General features: G+C 37.7%; 1 protein-coding gene across 1 annotated transcript in view; it reads left to right on the forward strand.

Annotated features, from left to right (window-relative positions):
• LOC107701925 (probable E3 ubiquitin-protein ligase HERC1) overlaps nt 1-16,770 on the forward strand; it is a 75,619-nt gene that overhangs the window by 23,153 nt on the left and 35,696 nt on the right. The window contains 24 exon segments of the mRNA XM_016504079.1: nt 858-895; nt 897-996; nt 1,212-1,344; nt 2,369-2,560; nt 2,734-2,946; nt 3,037-3,210; nt 3,783-3,894; nt 4,069-4,138; nt 5,306-5,477; nt 6,272-6,569; nt 6,649-6,727; nt 6,841-6,889; nt 7,874-8,112; nt 8,256-8,453; nt 8,646-8,766; nt 9,465-9,705; nt 10,019-10,167; nt 11,885-12,144; nt 12,262-12,366; nt 12,470-12,637; nt 12,720-12,959; nt 13,877-13,960; nt 14,073-14,289; nt 14,704-15,013. Coding sequence (XP_016359565.1) covers nt 858-895; nt 897-996; nt 1,212-1,344; nt 2,369-2,560; nt 2,734-2,946; nt 3,037-3,210; nt 3,783-3,894; nt 4,069-4,138; nt 5,306-5,477; nt 6,272-6,569; nt 6,649-6,727; nt 6,841-6,889; nt 7,874-8,112; nt 8,256-8,453; nt 8,646-8,766; nt 9,465-9,705; nt 10,019-10,167; nt 11,885-12,144; nt 12,262-12,366; nt 12,470-12,637; nt 12,720-12,959; nt 13,877-13,960; nt 14,073-14,289; nt 14,704-15,013 — 3,962 coding nt within the window.

Here is a 16,770-nt window from a genome sequence, read left to right on the forward strand (position 1 = left end):
AGATATATATATATATATATATATATATATATATATATATATGTGTATATATATATATATGTTACTTTATTTTTATTTATTTACTTTATAATATACATTGCTGTTTTTTTTAATGTTTTTTTGATGGACGTATCTTATGCTGACCAAGGCTGCATTTATTTGATCAAAAATACAGTAAAAAAAATAAAAAACCAGTAATATTGTGAAATATTATTACAATTTAAAATGACTTTTTTCTGTTTAAATATTTTTTTAAATATATTTTGTTCCTGTGATGGCAAAGCTGAATTTTCAGCAGCCATTACACCAGTCTTTAGTGTGATCGTTTAGAAATCATTCTAATATGCTGATTTTGTGCTCAAGAAACATTATCAGTGTTGCAAACATGAAAACTTTTTTTTTTTTGTGGAAACCATGTTACTTTTTTATGATTCTTTTATGTATAGGTTTACATTTTAAAATAACAGCATTTATTTGAAATAGAAATATTTTGTAACATTATAAATGTTTTTACAGTCCCTTTTGCTGAGTAAAAGTGTTGATTTAAAAAATCTTACTTACCCCAGTATATAATAATCATTTAAAATAATAATTTATGTATGCAAATATTTAAACCTGTCTCTGATCCTCTCTGCCCACTTCCTACACAGGAGTTGCTTGTAGGAACAACCAATCCAAACTGAGATGTTTTGATATATATTTAATTATATAAAATTAAAATTAAAATATATACAATTATAAAAGGGATTTAATGTGTGATCTATTTTGAGGAAACTTTTAAAAATCAAAACGCAAATCGTAATATGTTCTCCTTTCTCTTAAATCTGTTCCCTTTTGAATGCTGTTTGTTCATTCAGGAGCGTGCGTTTGGTGAACTGGAGAAGAACAGTGATAAACAGCCAGAAACAGACGGAGGCTCCATCACACTTCCACCACCTGCTGTCAGCCCTTCACAGACACTTGCTGGCCCACTGCTACATCCACACAGGCGCTGAGGTACAACAGTGACACATTTCCTGTTAAAACCCACTCCATATGATAGCTCCTGCCGGCTGCCAGTTGCAGTGGTTACGGATTGTAGTTTTAAGAAATGAAATACTGTTGTGTGAGCATGTTTAGTCAAAGATTCTTAATTCTTGTTCCAGAACCCAGAGGTGGAGGCGGTCTGCATAATAAGTGTTTTTAAAGAACAGATTTTGTGTGTTGTGTAGGATGACAGTAGCGTCGTGCTGCTCCATAAGCACCTGTGCCTGCTGCTGCCTTACGCAGCCGAAACCTTCAGGAGATCCACCATCCTTCTGGAGGAGAGCACACTGGACAAACACGTCATCAAGAAACTGCACAGTAAGAACACACATTATGCGCCATTCATCTGTCCATCTAACCATCCATGCATCTAGCCATCTGTCTGTTACTCCCTTCATTCATTCATCCATCCATCTAGAGTAGCTGTTCATATGTATGTAGCCATCCATGTGTCCATTCATCCTTCTGTCCATGCAACCATTCGTCCATCCATCCATCTATCCATTTATGGAGTAATCCATTTTCTGTATATTTGTTGATCCATCCACCCACCTATCCTTTAATTCAGTAAAGTACCCTTCCTTTCATCCATTCATCCATCCATCTATCTCTTTGTGTGTTTATCCATCCATCCCTTTGTCTATTTATGTAGCCATTTGTAGCCATCTATTAATCCATCAGTCCATCCATCCATCCATCCTTCCATGTAGCCATTCATAATCAGTCAGTCTATTCATCCATTCCTCCATTTATGTAGCCATCCATCCGTCTCTTCATCTGTTTATGTAGCCAGCCATCCACCCATCTCTATCTCTGTTTATTTATCTAACCATTCATCCATTTATCCATCAGTCCATCTGTTTCTCCATCCATCCCCCATCCATCAATCTTCCATCCATCCATGTAGCCATTCATAAACAGTCAATCCAATTATCCACCCCTCCATCCTCCCATCTATTTATGTAGCCATCCACCCATCCAGCCTTCTGTTCATCCTTCCCCTCCATCCATTTATGTAGTTTCCCATTCATCCATCCATCCATTAGTCCATCCTTCTCTCTTTCCACCCCAGCTTTGGCTCGTTATGTAGCCATCCATCCATCTGTCAATCCAACCATCCATTTGTCCACCCATCTCATCCGTCGGTCCATCCATCCCTTCATCTGTTTATGTAGCCATCCATCTATCCATCTGTCAGTCCATTCATCCATCCATTCCTCTGTCTATCCCTCTGTCCATCTGTTATTCCTCCATTTATCTTGCCATCCGTTCCTCCATCCATGGTAGCCATCCCATGATCCAACCAGACCAAGTATTGAGTTATATGTGTGTTTCTTTGTAGCTGTGCTGTTTGTTTCGGTGGCGGGCAGTCTTCTGTGTCAGGTGATGTACTCTCTGCTCCTGTTGCCATTGGCTGTGGTCAGACCCCTCCTTCCTCACCTGCTCACTCTGCTTGAACATCTCAACGAGCTCAACTGTTACCTGCCCAACACTGCGCACCTGGAAGACATGGAGCTGGAAGGAACCTCACAGGGTGAGGACCAGAATCATAAATTTAATTCTCGGAAAACGTTCAGGATACCTTAATGCATTGTTTGACATACGAACGATTCAAAAACAACTTATTCAATAACAAATGACAGATCATCAGTGTGACACGCTGTTAAGAAATTCAGAGATGGACACAGTACTTACTTCCTATTGCAGAAGCATCTGAAACCTCTGAGCCAATCACAGCGTCAGAGTCAGAAGACTGGGCATGGCTACTAGACCTGGAGAGGTCTGTGGCTCTTGCCATTGGTCGATGCCTGGGAGGTATGCTGCAGGGCCCGCCCCCTTCCATCCAGGAGAAGACAGCAGAGTTCTGGCTGTGTAACCCACTCCTGAAAAACGGGCTGGAGATAGACTTTGAACAACTGGGTAATGACTTAGCACCAGGAGGCAGCAGCTTTTTGTTTATGTTGTGTGGTGTGAACACACACATAAATACTCATCTGTGTTGTCCTATAGACTGGGCAATGGGTTGGCTGACTGAGGCTGTGTTCATGGGTTGCGGAGACGTGAGACTAGCCGAGCTGCGGCTGTCGGAAGATAACACAACGCTAGTGGACCTCGCTCTTGGCTCCCCACGAGAACCTGCCAGCGCCCTCTGGAGGAAAATGAAGGAGTTTGCGGAGAGTCAAGGTAAGAGGGAGGCAGGTTTTGGGCAGTGTATAGAATATGAAAAGAAGATAAAAAATATTTCAAGACATTTATTTACATACTCTTTTTTTAACATTTCTGTACCACTAGTGGCACCGAACACTTGCAAAAGTGGCTTTTGCACCAGAGGAACGTTTTCATAGTTCCTTCGTATAACCATTGATATAAATACATAGATGCCTCATTCGCGGCTGGAATGTGTATCTACCTATACATATCTATGCCTGGGAACTATTCACAGGAACTGGGAACGATTTCAGTTATTGGAAGCCTTTTGGGGGGACTAAATTAGCTCCTACTTCAGAGTAGAATGTAACCCAGCACAATAGGAACTACCAGTGACATATTTGTATGTTGATTGGCCAAATGCATGCCATATGAATCACTGCACCCGCCATTTTTAAAAAGCTGTGTAAACACACAGTTTACATTTACTTACTCCACAAACTCCACGAAAATGGAAAACCAATCAAGTATTGCAGAAAGCAACATAATAATCTCTGTTATCATGTACCTGTCTAAATATTGACCTTCACTTGTGTGTTTTTATGCAGACTGGGACAATAGTGGATCAGTGGGAGACTCTGTGTTAGAGACGGCGTGTCGCTGTAGTTTGGCCGCTCTACTCAAACATGCCGGCCTTAATGAAGCCTACTGGCAGGATAAGTGAGTGAGATCTACACCTCACCCGCATTCTCTCTTTTTACCTAGATCTCTTGAACACCTTTGTCTTCCCACGTCTCCCTTCTGTTATAGTGTAATGAACGCTTTAATTAGTTGACCCAGATTTAATGAATATATGCTCTATTTAAAGAATGATTCTATATGTGTATATTATAGTGTCAGTGCCTGTCTCTCTCTGTGCTGTGAGAAATCTCACATGATAAATTCCTCAGCCATAAAGACTCATGTGTGAGAGTGAGAGTTCAGTGAATATGAATTGACAGTCATGAATATCCAGATCAACCTTCTGCAGCAGCACACATCAACAGTCATATAAACTAATGAATATATGCTCTATGTAAAGGATGACACTGAAGACTGAAATAATAGCTGCTGAAAAGTCAGCTTTGTCATCACGGATAAATTACATTTGAAAATATATTTAAATAGATAGCAGTTATTTTAAATGGTAATAATTAGAGCCCAACCGATATGGGTTTTTTGGGACCGATACCGATATTAGGGAGCAAAAAAAGGCCGATATCGATATATCGGCCGATATTCTTTGTGTATATTATAGTACAGTACCAGTACTTTAATGCCCTTTGAATGTAACGTGTGCGTTCCCTTGGAACTGGAATCATGGCGGAATTTCATGTGAAGTCCACTTCGCAGGGCACTTACGGTCGAATAAGACCACGCTTGAATGCTTCTGCCTGAACAAGAAACCTCCTTACTGAAGTGAAAGTGTTGACTGGTGTCACTATCTCGCGAACGCGCCGGCGGATCTCCACCAAATTCGGGGGATCCCTTCAGCTCGAGGAGCCCTCTCGAACGCCACCCTCCGCGTGTCGATAATTCAAAGTTTCAATGGTTTTCCATAGACATAAGCTTTAAAGCGTTTCATCCAGGTCGCCAGTAGCAAACAATGGAGCGCTCTCTGCTGGACAAACTAAGTAATTACACCATTTCAAGCATTTTATCTGCGTTATATGTTCTGTAAAATAAATTTTAATATCGGCGGCATATTCGCCGATACCGATATATCGGTGACAGGCTCATATTGGCAAAACCATATATCGGTCGGGCTCTAGTAATAATCTTTCACAATATTACTGTTTTTACTGTATTTTTGATTGAAAAAAATGTAGCCTTGGTGAGCATAAGAGACTCCTTGCTTTATTTACTCCATTATGGCCTGTATCTAATGCACTTCTTTAGAAACACGCTAATGAACCTGGGAAGTTAGTCACTAATTTTTGCTACACTTAAAGACGAAATGAAGTGTAATAAAACATAATATAATTATATAATAAAATAACCTCCTCTACTTCTGAAACAATTTCTTTATGCTGATGTACTGTAACCAGGGACAAAGTAACATTTTCGTAAAATAATGTTTCGTCCTGACCAGGCTTCATTGGGCTCTCAGAGCCCCAGTGAGGAGAGGCAGGAAGTGGGCAGCTCAGGAGAGCAGACAGGAAGAGACACAGATCCCAGCAGCCAGACACCACATGCTGCTGAACACAACCAGGACGATCCCTTAGAGGAGGAGACGCCCAGCATCAGCAGTATGTACCTGCCGGGTAAACATGCTGCTTTCTGTGTTCTTCCCTCACAGAGCGAGTGTGTGCTTCTGTTGAACCATATACCAAAGTATAAAGGATTCTTTGTCTCAGAATGAGGTCTGTTCAACAGTCTTAGTGTTGTGGTGTTTAACCCACCTTTTTTTCAGCCACAGTTCTGGGATTTAATACTTAGTCATATATATCCTTCAGTTGATTCATTCAGTTACTCTTCACTTGTATTATAATATATGTATAAACATTGTCACACAGGATGTTTTTTGCTGATGTCTTTGCTGTTTTGTCACCGCTCTAAATAATTCAACTTTTAAATAGACATCTTGAGACACCTATTTTCTTATTTTCTTATATATAAACATTTAAGATTGTATGTTATCAATAGATCATGGTCAGTGATATTTTAATATCACTGATATATTATTATGGGTTTTGTTAATATTTTGAATTAGATTAAAATGTTATATTTTGGGTTTTAATTTAATTTCTGTTGTTTTTTAAAATTATGTAGTAGTTTTAGTTTTTATAGTTTATTTAATTTGAGTTATTTTAGTACTTAAACTTATTTTGCCAAGGCAACATTTCTCAATTTTAATTATTTTTTTTAATTATTATTTTATTATTTATTATTTTAATATTTTATTTAAAGTAATGAAAATGTTTTTATGGTTTTAGTTTTAATTAACAGTAATAACCAGGATCATGTTTGGGATTAATGTGACATTATTGGCTTTAAAAGACACTCCCTTTGGTGTTTTGTAATTGTGAACTATTTGTGTGTGTCCTCCTCCTTGCAGAGGTGCTGCAGTGTTTCCTGGCCACCCGTGAGGCCATGCAGCTCCAACAGAACGAGACTGTGTACGAGTCGTCTGGCACCAGCACATTGCCCAGCAGCACTGAGAGCCCTGGGACGCCAGACAGGGAGCCCCCTCAGCGGCCCTGGGACCACCACAGCACCACTGACCAGGGCCTGCCCTTCCCAGCAGCCTGCCACCTGCTGGTTTCACGCTGCCTCTTCCTGTTGCTGGGGGTTCGAGCTGCTTGGCAGGAGGAGAGTGTGTTGTCACAGACACCTACTGAGAGCAGCTTGGCCAGGTTTGTGTTGCGTGCAATTACAAAACATTTGCATGTGTGTGAAAAAATCTGAAGGTGATAAATATCTCTCACTACATAGATCTCCACCCTACAATGAGGCTTTAGGAACAAAGATGGATATACAGTCCTCTTCTGAGAGAAGTTTCAGTGAGAGGGAGGTATTTATGTTTCTCATGTTTCCCCCCAGTTTAATATCAATGAAAGTAATCTCTCGTTTGGGTCTTGTTGTTTGATTTTGTCATTTGTAATCTGTTTTGTCTTTCTTTTAAAGACACCAGATCAGTCTAAAAGCTCCTCAGGGACATTCAAGAATAAAATTGGTAAGGGGCATATGAAATAGCATATTACTTTATTATGTATCTGATCTCATGTGTCTGATCTCACACATATTGGATCTATTGCATGTTTCATCCCTAACATGACTGATGTCACCTGTCTGATCTCACTCATCTTTTGTTTCTAATTTCTCACGTGTCTCATCTTGCATATAACTAACATAACTGATCTCGCACATATCTGATCTCACATGTATGATTTCTCACATCTGATCTCAGATATCTAACATACCAGATTTTACGCATACTGGATTCGTTTCAACTTTCATCTTTAACCTGTCTGATATTTCACGTCTGATATCAAATGTCTGATCTCACGTTTCTGATTTCTAATGTGTCATCTCACATGTATCATCTAACATAATTGATCTCTCACATATCTGATCTCGCATAAAATATATGCATCTGATCTCACGTCGTATATCTTACATATCTGATCTTTGATTTTTTTACTTGTCTGATCTCACGGTTCAGCACAGTTCAGTTTCCTCTCACATGTCTCATCTACCCTTACTGATCTCTGACATATCAAATCTCATATGTATGTTCTCACATCTGATCTTGCATATCTGATCTCACACATTAGCTTTGTTACATTTTTGATCTTTTAAAGGTCTGATCTTGCATGTTAGATCTTTGACATCTGATGTGATGTACGATCTCTCATTTCTGATATCTCATGTCTGATTTTCACCTGTCTGATCTCACATATCTGATCTCTTTCATGTCTGATCTCACAGCTGCTTGATATCTTGCTTGCCTAATCTCACGTGATATCTCATGTCTGATCTGATTTCTGAAGTCTTACCGTATATATCACACGTCTGATCCCAAACATCTAATCTGATCTTGCATGTCTGATATCTCGCATTGTCTTTCTCTATCTCTTCTATTACATAAACTAGAATAATCAGTTTTAGTTAGCTTAACAATCACATCTCTGTGCTAATCAGTCTTGTTTCTTGCTAGGCCTTCCTCTCTGTTCTTTGGGCATCATGAAAGATGCCTGGGAGCGTCTGCGGCAGTGCATCAGTCCCACTACCGTGCTATGCCCAGGTGGAGGTGGCACACCCGTCCTGGGCCAGGTCTTCCATTTCCTTTGTGGGAGCCTCCACCGAACCTCTTCTCTGATGGACAAAGATGGAGTTGCAAATGTGGATCCCAAAGCCATCACCGTAGCCATGGCACAGCAACACCAAAGAGCTCAGGTGGGAAATCCATTGCAGATCCATTTTAGTTTCAATAACTAAACAACTAATAAATAAGCAGGCTATATTAAATGTGTAATGTTTTCACATAGTACTAATAAAGATGTAGAGACATTACAATTGTTTTCATCCCCTTCATCCAGGTGCGTTTGGAGGCCTTGTGTCAGATTTCCTCCTTTCTGTCAGAGATGGAGGAAAAGAACGTCAGCTCTCTGGTGCCTCCTCGTTTTCCAGGCCTCCTGCAGTCAGTGCAGCTGCAGTTCCTCTCTGGCTGCTTTGGTCTGGGTGCCCCAATCACCGGCAGTCTAGCGGCACCTAACAACAAGATTCACCATTACACCGTAAGACACGCTGAAAATGACATTTCCTCAAATACAAACCACAGATTTTTCCAACATATGCATGAATTTTTTTTTGGTGGTCTTGTGTTAGGCTAAGAAATTACATTTTTTGTATCTTGACTTGAACGTCACCCTTATAGGTTAAGCCTATATTCTTTTGAAGTATGTTTGAAATGTTGAATTTGTGTCTAGGGTGGGACTCAGTCGGCTCCTATCAGTATTCAGAGGGAGTTACAGTCTGCGGCTCACACACTGTACCAGCAACTGGTGCGTGTGCTCAGACAGAAGGTGGCATTAGAGAGAGAACAGGCTGGTGGGTAACGCTTCTCACTACTGCATGTAGCAAAAAACAATTAAAAAAAATAAAAAAATAAACCAATTAAACTTCTTTTTATTTTTTTTAATAGATGTTTTTTTTTCTTTTGGTAATTTTTAGGTTTATATACTTGTTTTTTTTATTACTTTTCATATTAATTATGTAAATGCATAATAAAAATTATGTAAATGGTATTTACATTTACATTTAAACTAAATATTTTGCAATTGAAATATTTTACTAATTTAATTTTACTTTATTTTTATTTATTATTATTCAATTTTTATTAATAATGAGTAGATAATATAAACCAGGGTAAATAATGTTAAGTAAAAAAAAAAAAAACTTTACAATGCATCTTAATGTTACTAAAAATAATAAACAATTTATACGGTACCTACTCTACTATGCACATGCACTTTTCATATCTTAGTTGGATAAACAAGGGGAAATGGTAATAATAGTGATGTTTAATTTATTAATTAATTTATTTTATTTTTTTAGTTTTACAATTTTAAACAGATTTTTTGTAATGTTACTATTACCCACTGATTCAAATAGACATTCATTTGTGATATTGCTTTGGGGTTCAAATTTAGTTTGACTGTATTTTTATAGCTTGGCAGAGTCCAAGTACTCTAATATTATGCCAGTTTAATTAAGTAGTGGATTAACATAGATTTGTCTCGTTTTAGGCTCTTATCAGCACCTGCTGTTAGCTACAGTCTTCACTCTGAACTTCCACTATCAGCCGGTGGATCTCGTGGTGATTATTAAATGTGGCGTCCTGGAGATCTTGTCCACACTGACTGATAACGCCTGTGTGCTGGTGAACCAGCGCTGGCTGGCCGCCTCCATGTCCGGTCACATGCAGCTCGGTGGGGCAGTGAAGCTGGCCGCTGCCAGACTCCTGCAGATATTTGCCATAGCGGCCAGGTGAGATTCTAAACTTGATAATTAAATACCGAACGAGAGAACGCCTCCCATGATATGCTCTGAAAACCTCACATTTTGAAAACTGATGCCTTAGATAGTCATGTTCAAAGCATTCTTCTTGCTACATCATAATTTTGATTTGATGTAACAGTTTTGCATATTAAAGAAACTCCAAAACTTTTCATTTCATATGGATGTTTTGGTATCAACAAACATCCCCTCTGCCAATAAGAGCAACAGTACCTGACTGCAGACAATCAAGGTTGTACAGCTGCAGTTAAATAAAACTGTGTGTTTGTATGTGTTTCTCCAGTTCCTGTGAAGATGCCTTGCCATTGGAAGTGTCCCAGGCTCTCATGGATGTAATGAGTGAGCAGCTGCAGGGATTGTTACATGTAGTCTACCAGCAGGAGGTGCTAGGGAGGGATTCCACAGAGCACATCCAAGAAGAAACATCTAAAAGTCAGTCATTACAACACAAGATTCAGCGTTTTTATATGTATAAACATACACACTAGTTGTAAATATTAAATTTAAACTAAATATTTTGTCAATTTTTTACTAATTGCTTTAATTAATTTTTACAACATTTTTATTTTATTCTCAATAATATGAGTAGGTAAAATACAGTCTTGATAATATTATCTAAATGTATATTATATATATGATCTAAATAGTCAAAATTATATATATTATCTAAATAGTCAAAATTGACCCTTGTTATCTTGTATTCTTATAAATAAGCTTATATGATACCAAAATATTAAATACCAGTAAAATTTTACAATTCTCGATTCCAATTTCAATGCCACAGCAAAAACTACTTGACTAACATAAAGTTCAAACATTAAAGACAAGTGAACAAGTGAGTTGTTTATTTGAAAATGGATGTCGGGAAGAAATTAGCGCTGCAAGCTGTTTGCTTGATGAAAAATTTTGCTCCATTTATTGTGTCCAAACTTTTTTTTAAGCCATGTTGCTGCTGTTGTTTTTCTTCCGGTGACTTCAACCCATGCCTTGCTCTCACATTGGCTGTAGCTCGTCACAACACCTGACACCACGTGATGTCGAGTCGGCCGACCGGTCCAGATATTTGGCATGCTATATGTTTGTTTGCCGTCGGCGAGGTGTCGGCGACGCGTCAGTGAGCCTCTTTTATGCGTCGTTTTGTAGTTCACACATAAAGATTGCCGAGCGCCGATCACCCCGCTGATTTTCCCCCGATCACAGCCCGACCTGTCGGCGAGCTCGTTAACTTGCAAATCGGGCTTAAATCAGGCTTAAAATCCTGTAGTGTGAACTAGGCATTAGGTTTTTAGGTATGTGTTCAGGTACATAATCTAATAATCAAATGTAAACTTTGCATATTCTTCACTGTATAAATTAAATATAGATCAATCCTTGTTAAAGCTACAAAAGTTATTCAGTCAAGAGCAGTGAGTGATTTTCTTTTTTGGGGGGGGGAATTAATATTAAGGACACCGACAGCAACTGGTAAATTAAGTGCGGTCACTTTAAGAGACAATGCATGAATACAGTGATACACATCTGGTTTCTTTCTCAACTTTTTAAGTTCACTTAAAGACATAACCAACTTTAAAATCTCTTGACTGTTCAAATTGGCAAGGTGTATTTGTCTGTTAAAGCAAGACGCGAAAGACAACTCAATTCGGTGTTTGTGCCTTGTCTGAGATGCTGTTCTCTGTGTGCACACAGAACAGCGAATTCAAATAAATAATCACTTGAATGTTTAAATTGGCAAGGCTTAAAAACACATGCAAATGATAAACTTTCGTGAAGACGCAGCAGTGGCCCGATTGGGCCAGTGACAAATCTGTCAATTGGCCGAGCGTCTTTTATGCTGGACACAGGCCTTTAGGCAGTCCTTATTATCGAGCCCTGTATACATGTACACTACTGTTCAAAATTTTGAATATTAGAATCATTTCTGAAGGATCATGTGACATGGAAGTCTAGAGTAATGGCTGATGAAAATTCAGCTTTGTCATTACAGGAATCAATTACATTTTAAAATATATTCAAATAGAAAAGAGTTATTTTAAATGGTAGTAATATTTTAAAATGTTATTTATTTATTTTTTTTACTGTTTACTGTTATATTATGAATTCTATTCTATTCTGAATTATTTTATATTATACTTTTTTTGTTTTATTTTAGGTGCAGATGTAGTTCGTAGCAGCAGGGTTGTGGAGTCCCAGCTCGCTGACTTTCTAGTCTTCCTAAGACGCATTTTGTCACTAAGGGTCGCCAAAAGAGTCTCAGCATTTGTGAAGTGGATTGATCCACTGATGACAATTATATCATACAAATGCAGCTCTGGAAATTCACGCTTTCACAACCTGCGGACGAAGCTGCTGGCCTTCCATATTTTGGAAGCTCTTCTTCCTGCCTGTTCAGACCCTGTTGTCATGAAACAAGTGAGAAAATAAGTGGTTTTTTTTCTTTTTAATGCTGTTCACCTGACACTAAATGATTGATGGTTGATTGATTCTGACTTAATAAGAGTTTACCATGTAATTTTTGTTTTATTTCAGATTGTCGATCAATTATTTAGCCTTTTGTCCACATACATGTGGGAAGAACCTCTGGCCCTGAGAAAAAACTTAGAAAAAGAGAGAACTTCAGAGAACTCAAATAGGGTATTTAAACTCATCTCTGTCTGTCCATTGTACAAATTTTACCCAATCGTATTTGTCTATGCATTTTAGATGCATGTTTTATGTGTGCTTATGTGTCTTTCAGGACAGTGGAAGTGAAGATGAATGTATTCCTATTGGTGATTTCTCTTTTGACCCACATAAACTGATCTGTTGTTCTCTGGAGAGCGGGAATGTACTCTCTCATGGATCGGGAGGAAAAGGGTACGGTTTGGCCACCACCGCCATCACATCTGGATGCTTCATCTGGAAGGTAATGATACAAAATACAGTCACTGGTATCCCTGGTCTTTTACAGGGTGTGCATTCTAATGTTTTTTGTCTCCATATTTTAGTTTTATATTACTAAGGAGAACAGGGGAAATGAAGGGACATGTATCGGAGTGTCCCGATGGCCCATCCGGGACTACAACCATCGCACCACCACAGACATGTGGCTGTACCGGGCCTACAGCGGTAGCCTGTATCATGGAGGAGAGCTAGGCCGAGCTCTGCCCTCCTTCACCCAGGGTGACACCATCACCTGCATCCTAGATATGGAGGCTAGAACAATTTCCTTTGCCAAAAACAACAGGGTCAGTGTGTGTTTATGACCTTAGATTGAACTCTTTTCCTGTTACATCCGCTGGTTTCACCTTTGGTTCTGCAAATGATTGTTTATTTTAATTAAAAAAAATTTTTTTACATTGGCAAAGTGATTACTATTTTACAACACAAATTCAGTGATATATTAATTCATAAGTTAAATCTGTGATCTATTTTAAAATAGAAAAATTATGTTATCAGAAGTAACAAAAATTATGTTATTGGAAATAAAAAACATTATATATTAGAGTAAGGAAAACCACACTGGAATTTCCTTTTGAACCAGATACTGAAGCTGTCACATGGTTTTCAGCTCCGATACAGTGCTTTTAACGTGGTGTTCTTTTGACTCGAGCTTCGAGCTTCTGTGTTTAACATAACATATTGATTATGATTATTGTCAAATAAAGAATTAATTGATTTATAAGCCTAGTAGAACATTTAAAGTTGGAATAAAAAGAAAATTAAAAGAGTTTGATTATTTTAATAGACATTTTAATAAATGTGTAAATAATTTAAGGAAAATGTTTTTGCATTGGTTGGAAAAATGTCGATATAGTTAATACTAAGAAAAATAATACTCAATATAATCCCAAAAGATTAGTACATGTAGTACATTATTTCTTGCTGAATATTCTGTTTAACTTTGAAGTATTATGATTATTGTGAAGTTATGCACCTTTAAAATTGTATTTGTATAAGTTTTTTTTTTATGTGACAATGTGAAATGCATTTCCAAACAAACTTTAAAAATATATTAGGCTAAGTGCAAGTTAAGCTGTATTCGCATTGAAAATTATTTTCTAACAATAAAATAATAATGTAAAAACAGTAATGAACCTAAAATAGAAATATATGGGTTAAACTGAAAAAATGAGTTGTTTGTGTTGTTTTTATGCGTGTGTAGGAGCCCAAACTAGCGTTTGAAGGAGTGGATGCCACAGAGCTCTACCCCTGTGTTCTTTTCTACAGCAGCAACCCAGGAGAAAAGGTCAGCCTCTTAAAGCTCTACACCATTGGGTCTATTGTATTGAATTTATACAATTACATAATGTATTATAATTCAACTTTCAAAAACCTCCTGTTCTTCGATTGACCTTTAGGTGGCGCTGTGTGACCTGCAGATGCGTGGCATGCCTAGCGATCTTCTCCCAGGGGAGCCCTTGTGCAGCCCAAGGGCCACGGTTCTGCTGGAGTCCACCATTCAGCTGCTGAGACAACTGTACATGAACGATGACTGGGTTCAACATATCAACCAGCACATGCTGAACAGACTACAGCTCATCAACCCTCTCATGAGGGAGGGACAAGGCAAGATAGGTCAGTTAACTTGTCTGCTAAAACAGTTTATTTGTTTACACATATTATATATAGTCTATATATTAGTCTATATATTTGGGTGGCATCATTGCAATTAATCAGTTTGAAAATGTTTTTGACCTTGTCTGTTAGCTTTACTGTGTTATAGAAATGCTACAATAGATAAAAGCTTGAAATAAACTAGGTATTTAAAATACTGAAAAAAATCGAAATGCATTTAAATATATTCTAAATACATTTATAAACTTTTAAAACATATTTTTCTGGACTTAAAATGTTGATTACTTGTCTTGTTTGCAGGAGTGTATACAATTTTGAATTTTTCCCTTTACTTATTTTTTTAGAAAAGGCCTTTTGTAATAGGTCAGTTTGCCAACTGTGTTTTAAAGGTTAATGTATTTTGTCCTCTGCCAGCAGGTCATGCTAGTAAGGAGTTCGATGAGAAATGTGGGGTGAACAGAGAGAGGGGCTTTGCTTGGGTAGATGTCGGGACGTCGACAGACCACCTCTCTGGCCCAGCGGGGCTCTCTGACGGCCAGCTCAATATGCTGTGCACTGAAGTCTGGCCTGTCATGGCCCTCATCGGAGGGGTGGACAGCGGTCTCCGTGCTGGAGGGACCTGCCTGCACAAACCCAGTGGTCGACGGGCGACCCTGCTCGGGGTCTTGAAAGAGGGAAGCCCCCTGGCTAAGCTTCAGTGGGAGGAGACAGATTTTACTGTGAGGTAAGTACACAAATGCACATATACAGTATACAGTACTCTTACGGACAGTCAAATAAATGCAAGATTAAAATGATTGCATTTAATATTTAAATTTCCATTTTATTATAAAATAAGGAAAAAAATGATTGAAAATAAGATGCTTAAAATAAAATAAACTAATGAAATAAAATGGTTGAAAATAAAATGATAAAATTCCACCTATTTCATTTTAAATGTTGTCATGCAGTTCATAGTAAAAACGCTCAATGTTTCTAATGTTTTAGAGCAAAGGGTTCAAACTGGGGTGTTTGAGAGTCTGCAAAAAAAAAGAAAAAAAACTTCAAAATGTATTTTATATGTTGTCAACAACATTAAGTTCACATGTTAGTTTAAGATATGAATAAAATATATTTAAGACTAATTTTTAATGCATTTACTGAATTTGATATTATTTGGCTGTTAAAATTTGAAACTTGTACACAGTATTTCATTGTATTATTTTAATAATTTATTATTAATTGTATTATAATTTATTACTTATAATGTAAACATTTACATCTCTAGTTTTAAATAGTAAGTATATATATATATTAGGGATGGGTCACGATTTTCGAATATTCGATTAGTTGATTTAATTCTAGAATATCGAATATGTTGTGCGATTATTGTCATAAAAAATGTTCCCATGTTTTCCCTGCTGATGCGGTGGTAACGCGTTCATGTGGCGCTGCCAGTAACGACCTAAAAGCTGTCAAAGACAACAGAAGAACACACTGTCTCACGCGCACACTGTAGACTTGTATGGCATAAAAAAAGACTTGTGTAGCATATAATGGTTACAGTAATTTGGGACGATGTCAAATAAGAGCTCTGTGTGGACCACAGAGTTGCTAACGTTAGCCTGTTACATTACAGTACATAACATTTCACTTACCACATAAACAGAGTAAGGAGAGATGACTGAGAGGATGATGGGGAATGATTTGCAGATCCTGAGCACCACTGACAAACATCTAATCTTGTAAAATGTGTGGTAATACTGCCGAGTGCTGTATTACCACACATTTGATCGCGAATCTCGAAAGTGAAAGTAAAAAACAAGCGCGGGGTGATATTTCAATTCCCCGCATATTAATAATGACTCCTTGATGCCCGCAGTTTACATACAGTATAATTACCCAACGATATAATTGCGACAGAAGATACTGAAGTATATTTTTCCTCCCATCTCATATCTATTCCCTTAGGGATTCAGTTTTTTTAAATGGAAATGTCCTAGCCTTATGAGCAGTTGATTTATGCTAATCGACGGACTGTTATGTTAATAAGTGCCATCATTCAGTTATGTTTATTATATTAATATGTTTCAGCACGTTACGATCAATAAATGGCTTGAGTTAATAGCCTATCTTCTGAATTAAACAGTTTATCATACAGATTGAAAGTGTGAATCCCGTCTCTCTCAGTGTATGCATGTTTGTGCGTGCATGCGGGGGAGGGGTGCAATTTTCAAATAATGATCGAATAATACCCTGCGATTTTCGAATATTATTTTTAGTGACAGACCGATATTGATTTTTTATAACCGATACCAATTATTTACATGTTCATGTGCCCGATAACCGATATGCAGAACCGATATTTATTTACTGTTATAAAGTAAATAAATGACTTAGTGAAGAACATACTTCCCTTTGGTTTTTCCTCTTTTTAGTCATCTTTTTTTTTTTTTTAAGTGTTGAAAATTAGAGGGCTTTCATGTTAAATTTAATCTTCAT

This window comes from Sinocyclocheilus anshuiensis, unplaced genomic scaffold, assembly GCF_001515605.1.
Source record: "Sinocyclocheilus anshuiensis isolate Anshui unplaced genomic scaffold, SAMN03320099.WGS_v1.1 scaffold1184, whole genome shotgun sequence".
NCBI lineage: Eukaryota > Metazoa > Chordata > Actinopteri > Cypriniformes > Cyprinidae > Sinocyclocheilus > Sinocyclocheilus anshuiensis.